The sequence below is a fragment of the Colossoma macropomum genome, unplaced genomic scaffold (genome assembly GCF_904425465.1).
Source record: "Colossoma macropomum unplaced genomic scaffold, Colossoma_macropomum, whole genome shotgun sequence".
Classification (NCBI taxonomy): domain Eukaryota; kingdom Metazoa; phylum Chordata; class Actinopteri; order Characiformes; family Serrasalmidae; genus Colossoma; species Colossoma macropomum.
In genome coordinates, this window is record NW_023494786.1 from 35,795,024 (window position 1) to 35,811,987 (window position 16,964).

General features: G+C 42.1%; 1 protein-coding gene across 2 annotated transcripts in view; it reads left to right on the forward strand.

The window, feature by feature from the left end:
- LOC118804798 (fibronectin type III domain-containing protein 3B-like) overlaps nt 1-16,964 on the forward strand; it is a 188,685-nt gene that overhangs the window by 101,595 nt on the left and 70,126 nt on the right. For both annotated transcript variants that reach the window (XM_036565449.1, XM_036565450.1), the window contains 3 exons: nt 1,721-1,952; nt 2,934-3,191; nt 16,266-16,324. In XM_036565449.1, coding sequence (XP_036421342.1) covers nt 1,721-1,952; nt 2,934-3,191; nt 16,266-16,324 — 549 coding nt within the window. The remainder of the gene's footprint in view (nt 1-1,720; nt 1,953-2,933; nt 3,192-16,265; nt 16,325-16,964) is intronic.

The following is a 16,964-nucleotide window of genomic DNA, read 5'->3' on the forward strand; positions in this document are numbered from 1 at the left end:
TTGAGCGCTGCTTGGTTAGCGTTACTGCTACTGAGCGCTGCTTGGTTAGCGTTACTGCTACTGAGCGCTGATTGGTTAGCGTTACTGCTACTGAGTGCTGATTGGTTGGCGTTACTGCTACTGAGCGCTGATTGGTTGGCGTTACTGCTACTGAGTGATGATTGGTTAGTGTAATTGCTGTGGAGAGATGATTGGTTATTGTTACTGCTGTGGAGAGATGATTGGTTCTTGTTACTGCTGTGGAGAGATGATTGGTTCTTGTTACTGCTGTGGAGAGATGATTGGTTCTTGTTACTGCTGTGGAGAGACGATTGGTTAGCTGTAATTACTTCTCGCCACACTATTCAAAGTAGAGCATAGTAGAAGGTCCTGCAAACTTATACAAGTATAAATAAATGCTGTGCTTTTTAATGGAAAACAACACCCCCACCTGCTCAGCCTGGCTAGCGTAACCCACAGTAGCTGTATCCTGTGTCTGGTTAGAGTGACTGTGTTACAGAAGCTCCTGTCAGCATGTTGCTGTAGAGCTATCTGCTGCTGATAATGAGGTCATGCTGAAGATGATGGCGTTTCCCTGAACTGTCTGACCAGAGAGAACACAGAGTTCATGTTTACTGACAGAGTGACTAATGTTACCTCCCACGCTGTGGACCCACGGCCTGGCAGAGCGAGAGAGAGAGCGAGAGATGGGTGAAAGGACACTGTATCTGCTGTGTAAGTTCAGTCAGACCGTGACCGAGTCAGCTGAGAGCAGGAAACAGTTTACACTAGTGTAAACTTTGGGGTGGGACAGGGGGATCTATAACTCATTATCCGATATAAATTATTCAGTAACTACTGTGAATTATTTAGTATCTACTTTTTTATTTAGTATCAACAATCATCTGTCACTCATCATTTAAGCCGCTTATCCTCCTGGGTTACATGGGGTTCTGGACCCTATCCCAGTGTGCGGTGTCCACTAAGAATTGTTTAGTAATTACTATGAATTATTCAGTACCTTCTATGAATTATTCAGTACCTTCTATGAATTATTCAGTGTCTACTATGAATTATTAAGTAATTTCTATGAATTGTTCAATAATAACTATGAATTATGCAGTAATAACGTTGAATTATTTACTATCTTCTATATATATTATCCAGTATATTCTATGAATTATTCACTATCTACTAGAAATTATTTGCTAACAACTATAAATTATTCAGTGTCTATGAATAATAGACTATGAATTATTTAGTAATTACTATGGAATGTTCAGCATCTCCTATGAATTGTTCTGTATCTGCTATGAATTATTTGGTATTAACAATAAATTATTTGGTAAGTACTGTGCATTATTTAGTATCTACTATGAATTACTGAGTGTCTGACATGAATTATTCAGTATCTGCTATCAATTATTCAATTATTCTACTTTGAATTATTCAGTATCTAATATTAGTTATCTTGAATGAATTCTGTATGTCTTTTGAATTATTTATCTACTTTTATTAATTCAATAACTACTTTTTATTATTCAGTATTGACTGAACTACTCATTGTCTTCAGTAACTTCTATAGATTATTGCTGGATCATTGCTGGATCTACGTTTTGGGTGGATGAAATGGTCGTTTCGCTTTACTTTTCATGACTTTGTAAAACTTTGGTGTTGCTTAAATATCAGAGTGGTTAAACGGTTAAATGGGTTGTTCTATCTTATTTCTCTCTCTCTGTAGGTGTTGGAGGATAATACTGGAGTGAGGAGAGTGGTGGTGACCCCCCAGTCTCCAGAGTGTTACCCCCCCAGTTATTCCCCTGCTCTCTCCCCCACCCACCATTTACCCCCATACATGGCCCACCCCCACTTCATCCCCAACTCACACACAGCCTTCTATCCACCCCTCAGCCCGGGGGACCTGAACCCCCACCAGTTCTACCAGCACCACCTCCCACCCATCTACAGCGACGGTAAGACAGTCTGAGAATTACTCACCTTACGCCCCCTACAGGAGACCCCCCATACTGCACTGTTTAGTGTTTCTCCTACTCAAACACACCTGAATCAGCTCATTAAGGACATCATAGATACCTGATGAGTCAAAACAGGTGTGTTAAACTCAGGAAAACATCGGCAGCAGAAGCTGCAGGGAGTGTTTAGCAGAGTTTCTCATTTAGCCGGATGACATAAACTATTAGTTTGACCATAAATCACATTTACACACTTTCAAGCAAATGTAGTTGATCAGCCAAGACGTGTTTGGTGCAAGTCTGCTTGTTTAGTTGCAGCACTGGAGTTACGAGGCAAAAATGAATGGGAGTTTATTAGCATAGCCTTAATTATGCTGTTTCTGACACTGTATGATACACTCTTATCTATAAACACAGACTAACGTACAGCCAGAATTCAGGCTGCTATCGTTTTCAGCTAAACTAACATTCTTAGCTGAACTCTTAAAAACGAGGATCGAAAACGAGCCATAAAGGACCATTTTGGTTCTCTAAAAACTATCAAAGTATGTTTCTGGAGAACCATTTGTAAGAGTGAGATCTGAGTATGCAGAACCCTTTTGAAAGTTTAAAGAACCTCCGCATTATGTAAAGGTTCTAGGAAGAGCTCCTAAGTTGGTATAGAACCTTTATATAATGCCTCTTTTTCAAACATGGTTCTTTAGGGAACTAAAAGTGGTTCTTCTATGGCATCATTGTATTTAAGACTGTATGTGACATACTTTAGTCCCTGTTTATAGAAAGCAGTAAGTCATAGTGTACAGTAGAAACCACTGGTACACCAGCAGAAGGAGAGCTATGGGTCATTTCTACTGGACGATCCTCATTTTGAGCTTAAATCACTAAAGCGACTGTTCTGTCCGTTTAGCATTGTCTGCTTTAATGTGTGAATATTGTGTAACAGCAGATCAAGAAGGGGACGTGTTTGTGATGTGTTTCCAGAGATAATCCCCCTCTACGGTATGAACTACGCGAGCCGTGAGGAGCCGTATAAGCCCCAGCCGAAGAAGATGAAGGACCGTCTGGAGCGACAGAACAGTCTGAACAGCGCCCCCTCTGGCTATAAGAACAACATCAGCTCCAACAGCGTCTACAACGGCTACGGGAAGGGTCAGGGAGGAGGGGGATCAAGCCCCGGGGCCAAGAAGACCACCAGGGGCCCCCGGAGCAGCCCCAGGGGCCAGGAGCCTGAACAGCAGGGTGAGGAGAACAGCCACTACATATAAACCTATACTTCAGAATTAGCTCTACAAAGAAAATCTGTTCTAAATTTGTTTTCTCACTTACAAACTCGGCCAAGTCATGTTTGGTGCTTGAAGTTTGCTTCTGTAGTTTTGCACTTGAGCTATGAGGCTAAAGTAACTGACTCCAGTTAGCGTTACGCTAACTGCATACCTAAATCATCACAACTTACACTACACTTTAGCTAACTGGCCACTTTATCAGAAACACCTACCTTGTAGTTCCACTAACTGGCCACTTTATTAGAAACACCCACCTTGTGCTTCCACAAACTGTCCACTTTATTGGAAACACACACCTTGTACTTCCACTAACTGGCCACTTTATTAGAAACACCCACCTTGTGCTTCCACTAATTGGCCACTTTATTGGAAACACCCACCTTGTGCTTCCACTAACTGGCCACTTTATTAGAAACACCCACCTTGTGAGTCCACTCACTGACCATTTTATTAGAAACACCCACCTTGTGCTTCCACTAACTGGCCACTTTATTAGAAACACCTACACTGTGTTTCCACTCACTGGCCACTTTATTAGAAACACCCACCTTGTGCTTCCACTAACGGGCCACTTTATTAGAAACACCCACCTTGTGCTTCCACTAACTGGCCACTTTATTTGAAACACGTACCTTGTGCTTCCACTAACTGGCCACTTTATTAGAAACAACTACACTGTGTTTCCACTCACTGGCCACTTTATTAGAAACACCTGCCCCGTGTGTAGTGAGAGATGCTGCTTTCTCTCTACACGTGTTTTCATTTTTAGTTCCATCTTTCATCATATCATGCCGAAGTATTTAAAACCAACACCTGTGTTCCACGAAAGCTCCAGCTGTTTCTCCTCAGACACATCTGCAGCGTTTCGGTGCTCCAGGTTTGTGCTTCTCTGCAGTATCTGATTGGACAGTCTCTCAAACCCAGCGCGGCTCGATGGAGCTCAGCTTTAATCACCCAGTTATCAGCATCTCCAACAAACATCCTGTTTTTGCTGTAACTGTTGTGCAGTGAGTTTTAGTCTGTAACGTCAGAGGCCTGCGCTGTGTGTGTGTGTCGGGGTGGGGCAGTGTTGAGCTCTGTGCAGGTGTGTGTGGGGTGTGGATATCGCTGTGTGTTGACGTCATGGAAACTGGTGGAGAACACACGACACATAGCCTTTGATCATTCAGCAGCAGAGCCAAGTGTTTTACCTACTGCCACATGTTCAACACTCAGGCTCGTTTACAGTACTGTGCAGAAGTCAGAGACCCCCGTCATCCCCTTCACTCGTTTAATTTCCAATCACAACTGCAGAAGTTATTCAACAAGTACACACAAACTTTATTATCATGCAGTTCAGTCTGGAAAAAAGTTTGATTGGGAAGAAATTCACTCTACAGAAAGATAACGACCCTAAGCTCGCTGTCTAAGACGATCAAGACTGAGCAGTGGACTGACCGCCCCAGAGTCCAGACCTCAACACCACTGAATGTGTTTGATTACTTCAGAAAATCATCAACCAGCTTCTTAGACTGAACTTTAGAGGTGTGTCTGCAGATTCTTTGAGGAGCTGAAAGTGAGTCTCCTGAAAAGAATGGAAGCTGGAATAAAGGTGAAGAGTGACTCACTGAACAGTCAGACAGCTGAGATTAGATTCAGCTGTCATACAATTTTCTGCTTTTTCTCTCTAAAATTGAAAAAAATGAATGAACTTTTTCCTTCACAGCCATTTTGACTGGAAAGTAAATAAATGAAGGGTCTCCTGATTCTGCAGTGCTGTATGCAGATCAGCGATAGGAAATAAAGTAGTTTCGATTGGTTTTGTGTTTGAAACCTTTGCAATCACAGCGTGATGTAGTTTTAGGGCAGTTTTAGAAAAATTCATTACATTAAAAACTTTTTCTAAATTCTGATTTCCTCAAACGGGCGGCACGGTGGCGCAGTGGGTAGCGCTGTTGCCTCACAGCAAGAAGGACCTGGGTTCGATTCCCGGCCGGGTGACCAAGGTCATTTCTGTGTGGAGTTTGCCTGTTCTCCCCGTGTCTGCGTGGGTTTCCTCCGGGTACTCCGGTTTCCTCCCACAGTCCAAAGACATGCAGTCAGGCTGATTGGACGTGATAAAATTGCCCCTAGGTGTGAGTGAGTGTGTGAATGTGTATGTCTGTCTGTCTGCCCTGCGATGGACTGGCGACCTGTCCAGGGTGTATCCAGCCTTCCGCCCAATGACAGCTGGGATAGGCTCCAGCACCCCACCGCGACCCAGAAGGATAAGCGGTTTAGATGATGGATGGATGGATGGATGATTTCCTCAAATGTCACGCACCGCAACCAACGACAAAGGACTTTTATTCTGACATGCTGTAAAGAGAGAATAGGCGTCATAAAGAAGACCCTAATTGACTTTCATGGTGCAGTGAAATGAATGCTTGTTTTTGAGTTGTGGCTGTGCTGGTTCAGTTTACCGTGTCAGCTAATGTGACCCCAGAAAAGACATGAATATGTGTTGTTATTATTATAGTAATAATGTATATGTTTATCTGTATATACATTTATAATCCTTGATCAAGGAAAATCTAAATCTATCTGTGTTCTGATTCATGTAGTAGGTTAATGTGAGATCAGCCATCAGAGAGAAGAAGGTTGTCAGCTCACAGGCATGACAGTGATTGATTAGTTCAGTGTTTGATCAGCAGCATCACTAACGTTAATGTTTACTGTGGAAAAGCCGTTAAAACTAATCAAACCGATCCAAACAGTCGTCACAGACGGGCCGGTCCTCACAGCTCACTGGCTCCACGGAACCGCTCCCTTTTTTATTTTATTCATAGATGACATCACACACTGTCTCTCCTGTTCACCGCTCTGAATTCATAACGCTCGCCCATCCAGTGCTGAAGCAGCAGAGTCATGTTTATATGGGTGTGTGTGATTGGAATCATCCGGAATCTGCCCATTCCTGCTGTAAATATTTCTTTGGAATCATCCAGAATCTGCCAATTTCTGCTCTAAATATTTGTTTGGAATCGTCCGGAATCTGCTGATGTCCTCGGTCAATATTTGATTGAAATCATCCAAATCTACCAGTTTCAGCTGTAAGTATTTGATTGGAATCGTCCGAAATCTCTCAAATTCTGCTGTAAATATTTGATTGGAATCGTCCGGAATCTGCTGATGTCCTCGGTAAATATGTGTTTGGAAATGTGCAGAATCCAGCCATTTTAATTTGATTGGAATTATCTGGAATCTGTCAGTTTTTGCTGTACATATTTGATCTGAAATGGAATGATCCAGAATCTTCTATAAATATGTGATTGTTTTGGTGTGGAATCTCCTGATTTCACACCTGTGACGTGGTGCCGTACTGTGGGTGAGACAGTGGCGTTGATGGTATCACAGCGTATGTGGTTTTTATATAGCAGTAATGCACAGTAACATCCCCAAACAGGCAGAACTGCTTATTTATTCTGAACTATTAATTATCAACTGTAAAGCAGCATGAGCTGTTTCTGCTGTCAGTCTGAGCTGTTCAGTGTTAAACACCTCAGTTCCAGAGAAAAGCTGTAATACACACTTCCCAGTAACACAGATCCTGTGGGCAAACTCAGGAAGACCGATGCCAACAACATCTCTCTCTCTCTCTCTCTCTCTCTCTCTCTCTCTCTCTCTCTCTCTCTCTCTCTCTCTCTCTTTACTTGGAAATCCCCCTTTACTGAAACCATACATTGTCTGCCTGTTTCACTGTTTCAGATGAACAGATGTGAAAGTGAGTGAGACAGAACTTCTTTAGAACCTCTGTTTCTGAGGGATAGAGGAGAACAACGTGCCGCTGCAGACAAACCCTATTGTTTCATTCTCCTCTGTGTAAGTTAATATTGTGTTAAAGGGCTCATCTCAGTCCTGAGCGGTGCAGCCGTGTAAGAGCACATACACGCTGATTGTGCTTTAACACAAACTTTCAGTAACAGGTTATTTATATCGTTATGAAAAGTGATTCCAACCTTTTGAGCTTTCGCTCAGTTGCTAGCTTTTTCTCAGACGTTTGCTTTCGCTTGTTCATTAGCTTTCGCTCTATGCGTTTTTCTGGCTGGACCCCAGGGAGAGACGGCAGTGTTCGCTCGTTTGTTAGAGTTCAGGTGATGTTAGTTTTTGCACCATCGTTAGCTTTTGCTTGGCGGTTAGCGCTCCCTTGGTTGTTAGCTTTTACTCAGTCACTAGCTTTCGTTCGTTTGTAAGCTTTTGCTCAGCCATTAGCTTCTGTTCGGGCATAAGTGATCGCTTGGTTGTTAGCTTTGAATCGATATTTTTTTTTTTTTCTGAAGTGACCACAGACAAACTGTAGCATTCGCTTGGTTAACTTTGAATCAATATTTTTTTTTCCTGAACTGACCACAGAGAGACTGTAGCGTTCGCTTGGTTGTTAGCTTTGAATCGATACGTTTTTTTCTGAATTGACCACAGAGAGACTGTAGCGTTCACTTGGTTGTTAGCCTTCACTCAATGTTAGCGTTTGCTTGGTCGTTAGCGTTCGCTCAGTTGAAAGCTGTCACTTTGCTCTTAGTTTTCACTCAGTATGTTTTTTGACTGGACCACGAAGAGAGACTGTAGGGGAGCACAGTTTTATTAAAGCTGTGTGGGCGAGACAAACTATATCAGACTGCTAAGCCGGGGTTACACTACACGACTTTTACCCCAAGTTTAGCTCCAATCCTCAGTCTGGCTGGGTCTGTGCTGCTCTTTTTATAATCTGTTCAGACTTTAAAAGGCTTTACATACATGCTACCCAAAATTAGGACCATTCAGTTTAGGCAAGGCAGGCAAAGTAACTTATATAGCACCTTTCATACACAGCGGAGATTCAAAGTGCTTCACACAAACACAGAATAATAAAAGCATTAAATAATAAAGCTAATAATGCCCTGAGATCTAGCAACGAAATAAAAAAGAAAATAAAATGATGGTTGAAAGAATCCTGCAGTGCTAAGATAAAGTGTAGTGCTAAATAAATGCACAAGAAAACAAGAACTTTAAGTCTTTAGGTTTTTAAATTGACCTCATCTGGTAGTTTGTTCCAGCAGTTGGCAGCATAGTGACTGAATGCTGCCTCACCCTGTTTGGTTCTGATTCTGGGCTCTATTAACTGACCAGTCCCGAGTGATCGGAGAAGCCTGCTGGGTTTGTACACGTCCAGCAGATCAGCATTGGTCCAACACCATTCAGAGATTTATATGCAATTAGAAGCTCATTAAAGTCAGTTCTGTACTTAATTGTCAGCCAGCACAGTGACGTGATTGGAGTGATGTGCTTGGATCTCTTAGTTCTTGTCAGCGTTCTATCAGCAGCGTTCTGAATAAGCTGTAGGGTATTTTTTTTGAAAGGCCAGTAAGGAGACCGCTGCAGTAGTCCAGCCTGCTGGAGATAAATGCATGATTATGTTTTTTACGTCTTGTTGTGACATGAAATTTTAAACTTTGATAAATTTCTGAGGTGCTCTTGTTGTTGTTTTTACATGGCTGCTGAAATTCCGATCTGAATCTGTCGTTATACCGAGATTTTTGACTTGATCTTTAGTCCTCAGAGCTCTTTCTCAGAGTTTCCTCCTTAGTACCAAACAGTAGGACTGTAGTCGTTTGGTGAGAGAGATAAGTAGATCTGAATGTCGTAACCAAAGCTATGTTAAGATTGAACAGTAGGGGCCCAAGAATGGATCTTTGTGGGACACCACAGGTCAACATTTCCTGTTTTGATTTGTGGTTGTTGATGGCAATGAAGCAGCTCCTATCTTCCAAATATGATTGGAACCGCTCCAGAAAGCCCTACTCAGTTTCCCAGTCTGTTTAAAAGAATGTTATGATTCACTGTATTGAATGCAGCTAAGATTAAGAAGCACCAGCACAGATATTTTGCCAGCGTCTGTGTTCATACGAATGTCATTCAAGACCTTCATGAGGTCAGTCTCTGTGCTGTTATGTGAACAGAAACCTGACTGGAAGTCTTCATAACAACAGTGTTCATCTAAGATTTTGCTGAGCTGAGTGGAAACAACTTTATCAATAATTTTACCTATGAATAAAAAATTATAAATAGGTCTATAATTATTAATTACAGAGGGAGGGTGCCTGAATGGAGCGACCCAATCACTATTCACAGTAAATCCACAGCTAGGAAGCTAAAATTCTTTTAAAAAGCAAGTCGACAAACATCAAGAATGCATGTGGGTGATTTTAGAAGCTGAACTGTTTCCTCGAGGGGTTTCAGGTCAATTGAAGTGAATTTGGACATTTTATATATATTCTGTTATTTTGAGGTAGTACATGCTGACTAGCTCTGTTTACAGAAGTAGCCTGTCTGACCTTTAGGATTTTAATGCTAAAGAAAGTTCATTTAGTTTCTCCACAGAGAGGAGTTCCAGGTCTACCTGCGATGGTGTCCAGGTCTGCCTGTCAATGATTGTCCATAAGATTGTGGCATTATTAATGCTCTTATTAGTACTGTCAAAGCAGTAAGACTGCCTGGCTTTACATACTTCTAATTTGGAGTTATTCAGTCTCTCTAGATGTCGTAGTGAATTTGAAGTTCAGTTCCGCTTTCCTGCATTCAGTTTTCTGGGTTTTACTACCAGCCATGGGGCTTTCTGCTCACCACAAATCGTTTTGGTTTTCAGAAGTGCCAAAGCTAGGGTTAAGGTTGTTGAGAGTGTTTACAGATATCAGTCAGATATTATGAATGGTATTTTAGCTGCTTTCCTCGCAGGGGGCTGCAGTGCTCACAGCGTGGCTTCGCTTCATCTGCCAGGCCCACGAGCCTCTCTTAACGGAGTGAACGCTCAGGTTAACCATCGCTTCACAGAGGTGGTCTAACTCGAGGTACGAACTGCATACATCGCAGCCCTAGTAAGGGTCCAGTATGGGGTGGGCTGTTAGTGTGTGTTGTGCTGGTACGAGTGGATCAGACACAGCAGTGCTGCTGGAGTTTTTAAACACCTCAGTGTCACTGCTGGACTGAGAATAGTCCACCAACCAAAAATATCCAGCCAACAGCGTCCTGTGGGCAGCGTCCTGTGACCACTGATGAGGCACTAGAGGATGACCAACACAAACTGTGCAGCAGCAGATGAGCTATCGTCTCTGACTTTACATCTACAAGGTGGACTGACAAGGTAGGAGTGTCTCATAGAGTGGACAGTGAGTGGACACAGTGTTTAAAAACTCCAGCAGCACTGCTGTGTCTGATCCACTCATACCAGCACAACACACACACCAACACCACGTCAGTGTCACTGCAGTGCTGAGGATGATCCACCACCCAAATAGTACCTGCTCTGTGGGGGTCCATGGGTGTCCTGACCACTGAAGAACAGGGTAAAAGGGGGCTAACAAAGTATCAGAGAAACAGATGGACTACAGTCTGTAACTGTAGAACTACAAAGTGCACCTATGCAGTAAGTGGAGCTGATAAAATGGACAATGAGTGTAGAAACAAGGAGGTGGTTTTAATGTTTGGCTGATTGGTGTATATCGTATATTGCCCGTATATCGTATGTTATTTAGAAGTATTTGTATGTATGTAGTTTATTGTATTACATAAGATCATCTCCTCCATTTCCATGAAGAAATGAAAATGCAGCAAACTCAATGCAGCGGCTCCATTTTCTCTCACCAGTTCCCTCACGAGTTTGGCGCCTCTCTGGTGACGTCGCCACGCAGCCTCGTTAGGACTGTCCCTTTTGTGTGAGCAATAGGCTACTAAGGAGGAGTCTTCATAAGGCAGTCCTACCGAGGACCCGCCCTACCTCGACTGCAGCCCAGGCTTCTGTTTCTTCTCGCCGTATTTGATGCTGTTTTCAGCAAATGAAAAATAAAGCTGTGTTATGGACTGGAACCTCTGAGAATCCTGAATGTTAAGGGTTTTGTACACTCTCAGAAAAAAGGTCCTAAACTGTCACTGGGTCAGTCCCCCTCTGGTCACTGGGGTGGAACTCTCAAGGCTCCATCTCAGTACCTTCAGTCAGGGAACATAACTGAACCATAATCCACTGAAATGATATGTTCTAAGCTGTACTGACTCCACACACCCCGTCTCGTCTCCAGGCTTTTATTTTACTGTTCTGTTTAAAACATTCGGTTATGAAAAGGTACAAATACGAACTTTTCACCTGGAAACACTTATTTAAGGTTCACAATCAGACCTTAAAACCACTGTTGGAGCTTTGAGGGAACATTTACACTGTTTGTACCTCGATGAACAGAAATGTACCTGAACAGAACCTTTATTACTAACAGTGCAGTTTGTCTTTACTGATAGCTGAAAAAAAGAACATCAAATCTCAACATGAAAAACTGAATATCTAATCAACAAACGAATAATCGAATATTTGGGTCCAGCTCTGCTCCCTAGTGTTCTCAGCAGTGTTTGAACAGTCACAGTGTTAAAAAGACAGAAGTGTTCAGAGATACTGAGATCTTTGATCTGTTTCTCAGTAAATTATCTCGTTCTCACGACTTAATTGCCCCATTCTCATGCTTTACTAAGTCATGGCCACGCATTAGGATCTCATTCCCACACCTTACCAAGTCATGACTACAACTTAATTATCTCATTCTCACGCCTTACTGAGTTGTTGCCACGCATTAGGATCTCATTCCCACACTTTACCAGGTCATGGCCACGCATTAGGATCTCATTCCCAGACCTTACCAAGTCATGACTACAACTTAATTATCTCATTCCCACACCTTACTAAGTCATGGCCATGCATTATGATTTCATTCCCATACCTTACCAAGTCATGACTACAACTTAATTATCTCATTCTCACGCCTTACTGAGTTGTTGCCACGCATTAGGATCTCATTCCTACACTTTACTAAGTCATGGCCACGCATTAGGATCTCATTCCCACACCTTACCAAGTCATGACTACGACTTAATTATCTCATTCTCACGCCTTACTGAGTTGTTGCCACGCATTAGGATCTCATTCCCACACCTTACCGAGTCATGGCCACAACTTAATTATCTCATTCCCACACTTTACTAAGGCATGGCCACACATTATAATTTCATTCCCACAGCTTACCAAGTTATGGCCACAACTTAATTATCTGATTTCCACACCTTACTAAGTCGTGGCCACACATTATTTTTATTTACATGGGATGTCACCAGCAGGGCTCTGTAGTTTGCAGCTCAGTAAATTGATAAATAAAGTCTATAGAGTATTTAGGTGGTCTATAAATTGTTTATACACCCTCATACTGGTTCTTCAAGGGTTCTTTAGTAAGGACAGTGGTTCTGTACAGAACCATAGACACTCAGGTAACCATGTGCATGCTTAAAGGGTTCATGAAATGGTTCTTCAGACTGATGGAGAATATGTTGTATATGATTCTGCTATTGTTACGATGTCAAGCTTGTTACAATTGAAGAACAATTTGGTTCTACATAGAACCCTTTCAGAAAGGTTCTATGTACAACCATATACAACACATTCTCCATCAATCTAAAGAACTATTTCACCATGCAAAGAACCATTCAATCATGCAAATGGTTCTTTGAGTGTTAATGGTTCTATAGAGAGCCATTGTCTTTACTAAAGAACCCTCAAAGAACCATTTTCTGTGTGTAGTTAAATCTGTGGTGTTCCTTTTATCGCAGCACTGAGGTACTGAAAAGAGAGGAAGTCTCCAAGTGACAAATGCTTGCACTAGAACATACGTTTGAAAAGAACAGCTGTTCCGCTGTTTACAACGAGGAGAACTTTGGTGAATCCATCATTATTCACCGGACATACTTTGTACCCGTGTACTGTGTTCTCACGAGAACGAGGAACCTACCAGAAGAACAGCATGGCTTTAGGTTCTCTAGGGCTTTAAGGGTTGAACCTGGAGTCAAACCGTGGAAAGCCAGCCTCTGAGAGGAGTGGTAGTTCCACAGACGTTCACAAGTTGATTCATGACACTCCGAGTCGAGTCTTGAGTCTCTGAGGTGTGAGTCCGAGTCCTGTCTCGAGTCTCTGAGGTGTGAGCCTGAGTCGAGTCTTGAGTCTCTGAGGTGTGAGTCTGAGTCCTGTCTCAAGTCTCTGAAGTGTGAATCCGAGTCCTGTCTCGAGTCTCTGAGGTGTGAGTCCGAGTCCTGTCTCAATTCTCTGAGGTGTGAGTCCAAGTCCTTTCTTAAGTCTCTGAGGTGTGAGTCCGAGTCCTTTCTCAAGTCTCTGAGGTGTGAGACCGAGGCCTGTCTTGAGTCCCTGAGGCGTGAGCCTGAGTCGAGTCTCGAGTCTCTGAGGTGCGAATCTAAGTCGAGTCTCAAGTCTCTGAGTTTTGAGTTCGGGTCCAGTCTCTGAGGTGAGTCTAAGTCGAGTCTTGAGTCTCTAAGCTGAGTGTCCGAGTTAGTCTGGAGTGTCTGAGTCAAGTCTTGAGTCTCTGAGGTGCGACTCAAGTCACCATCTCTGCTTCCAAAGCATTTCCTCTGAAATGGTGTTAATAGTGAGTCTGTGCTGCAGTAACAGCCTCGACTCTTCTGGGAAGACCTTCTAGATGTTGAACATTGCTGTGAGGATTTGATTGAGCATTAGTGAGGTCAGGTACTGATGTTGGATGGTCAGTTCTGGATCACTCCAGCTCATCCCAAAGGTACTGGATGGAGCTCCATCACTCCAGAGAACACAGTTCCACTGCTCCACAGCCCAATGCTGGGGGGCTTTATACCCCTCTAGCCCACACTGGGCACTGGACATGGAGACCTTAGGATCACGTGCATCCCATTCTATTGGTCAGTGCTTTTCTTTAGTGATTATACAAACACTTTAAAGTAACTGAATTAACTCATTAGAAGGACTGTCTGGATATTTTCAATCAATCAATCAATCAATCAACCTTTATTTAAACTCGGAATACATTGAGGTAGACCCTCATTTACAGTGTAGGCGAGTAATACAGGAATCAGGGATTGAGAAGTTGTGCAGTAAAAAATAATAAATCAAAGATTATAATGAAATAATAAAAATCATAATAGTAAAATTTATTAATAAGAATAAACTACCAATAAACCGCTAAATCAATAAACGATTAAAATTACAATATGGTAACTTATCAAGTAACGGAGCAGATAAGGATAAGAAACAATCAATTAATGAAATAAAAGAAATAAATTGACAATAATAAAATAAATAAAAGAATACTAATAAAAGAAACAAAAAATGATAAAAAGTAAATAAATAAAAGTACAAAAGTAAACAAAAGTAAAAAGTAAAACAATAACTAAAACATACCAAAAGTCATATTAAAAGTTCAGTAAAACCAAATAAAGCAGTGTCGGGCTGATCGGAGGTGTTAATGTGACACCAGAGAGCGAAGCTTTAGAGTTTCCTGTGATGAAGTCCAGCTCACTGGTTCTGTAGCTAAAAGCAGATTCTCCAGCTCTGTAAAAGCTCTCGGCACCTGAAGGCCGATCCAGTCACTGGAGCGAGTCTGATAACTGCATTATTTACACTGAGCGTTCCTGTGATGGACTCTGTGATGTATGTTGGACATGTAGACATATGTTACATTCCGATTCCATAGTTATGCAGGACAGTTGATAGATTCTGGATGATTTTGATCGCATACAGAACTGTGCTGTTTATCTGGGCAGTGAGTATTTATTTTTTCCAGAAACACCATTAGAATAAATACAAATAACATTAATATATTGAATAGTGATTTTATGTTTCACTGTGTGTATTTCCTGTCGTCTCCAGGAGCTGCTGATGGAGTTCAATAAATCCGTGCGGTGCTGGAGGAGAAACCTGGAACCAGACTTTTTTTACCACAGTGTTTATTTGTGTTTGTTCTTGTACAGAACTGTATATGCAGTGAGAATCGGCCGACTCCGGACAATTCCGATCACATTTATCACAGATTCTGGATGATTCACAGATTTTTGAAGAAGCCAATTCTGATTCTGATTCCGATTCCAATTCCGATCACGGATTTTGGAAGATTCCAATCTCGTTTGGAGTGGAAATCTATAGATTCTGAATGATTTTATTCACATATTTATTGCGTAAGCTGGTAGATTCTGCCCAATTACAGTCATATTTGCAGTGTAAGTTGTTCCGTGTGATTCTGATGTACATATTTAGAATGGGAATTAGTAGTTTCCGATCAATTCCAATCACATTGACAGATTCCACACTCATGTCCTCCTGAGGTTTTGATTGGGGCTGTTTTTGCTGTGATTCACTGTGTTGATGGTGTGAAGGTCAGACTGTGCTCTGACTGGTCTCTGTGGTTTTACTGAGGAACAGCGTAATTTATCGTTTTTCAGGGTTTCTCTGCGGCGTTTCCGCATGTTTACTGTTTCCCTGGAATGTTTTTCTGTTCTCTTCAAACCATGTTTCCAACGGCTTTCGAACATCTGTGACAGAAGAATGTTTTTGACTGAGTTTAGTTTTTACTTGTTTTCCTTCGTCTGTTTTAAATGTAGTGTTTGGTTTTGTGGTGTAACGCTGCCCTCTGCTGACTGAACACTGTAATACCAGTGAACAAAACATGAAAATGTGAAGGACGTGTTTTTCTCTTTCTGTGAAACACGTCTGAACACACAACAAGCTGTACATTTTCATCTCATTCTGACCATAATAAAATTTCTCCTCTGCTGCTTACAGGGTGTGGTCAGGACTGAGGGTTCAGAATCGGAACGTTCCACACAGCTTCTCATACATCAGACATCATTCATATCTAACTCTCTCTCTCTCTCTCTCTCTCTCTCTCTCTCTCTCACTCTGTTCTCTCTCTCTCTCTCTCTCTCTCTCTCTCCCTCTCTCTCTCTCTCTCACTCTGTTCTCTCTCTATCTCTCTCTCTCTTACTCTGCTCTCTCTCTCTCTCTCTGTTCTCTCTCTCTCTCTCTGTTCTCTCTCTCTCTCACTCTGTTCTCTCTCTATCTCTCTCCCTCTCTCTCACTCTGTTCTCTCTCTCTCTCTCTTTCTCTCTCCCTCTCTCTCACTCTGTTCTCTCTCTCTCTCTCTCTCTCTCTCTCTCTCTCTCTCTCTCTCTCTCTCTCTCTCTCCTGTAGATCAAGATACAGAGGTGAAGAAGTTTCAGGATATTTTGTCAGGAATTGAAAAGCCCCAGGTGAGTCTGTCTGTCTGTCTGTCTGTCTGTCTGTCTGTCTGTTGAAAGTCATGCTAACTCACTCGTGTTTAATAAAAAGGCAGAGTGTCCCTGAATGTTTGCTCTGTAGTGTGTAAGCATGTTGCTGCCTCATGGGGGCAGTGTTTAGCTGCCTTTATTTATCTTTTATTTATTTATTTATTAATGCAATATTCATCTGTTCTACAAGTTAGATGATTAGTTAGACACTTAGATGATGATAATAAAACCACAGGAAGTGTCATTAACCCAGAGACACAAATACCCCATAGACGCTCATATGCAGCTCGACCACATGAACCTGCTGATTTTGGTAACGGCTCCCTGCTGCTAGAACCGCTCTATACACCATATTTTACAGTTTATTAGACAGGTGTGAATGTGAATTTGTTACCATCGTCGAGGGCGTTTAACCTGTTCGTGGCCTCTGGGGCTACGGGTGGTCATGGGCCCTAAAGGTCTAGTTACACACAGTGTACACAAATTAAAAAGAGTTCTTAATGAAGGTGAACACACCACTGCCACTCAGCGACTTCCAGTACTGCCGTTCATCATCTCTCCATCACTGTGCAAGCTCAAATAAAGATGAAGTTGGCTTCTTATCCTCCAGGTCCTTTTCTGA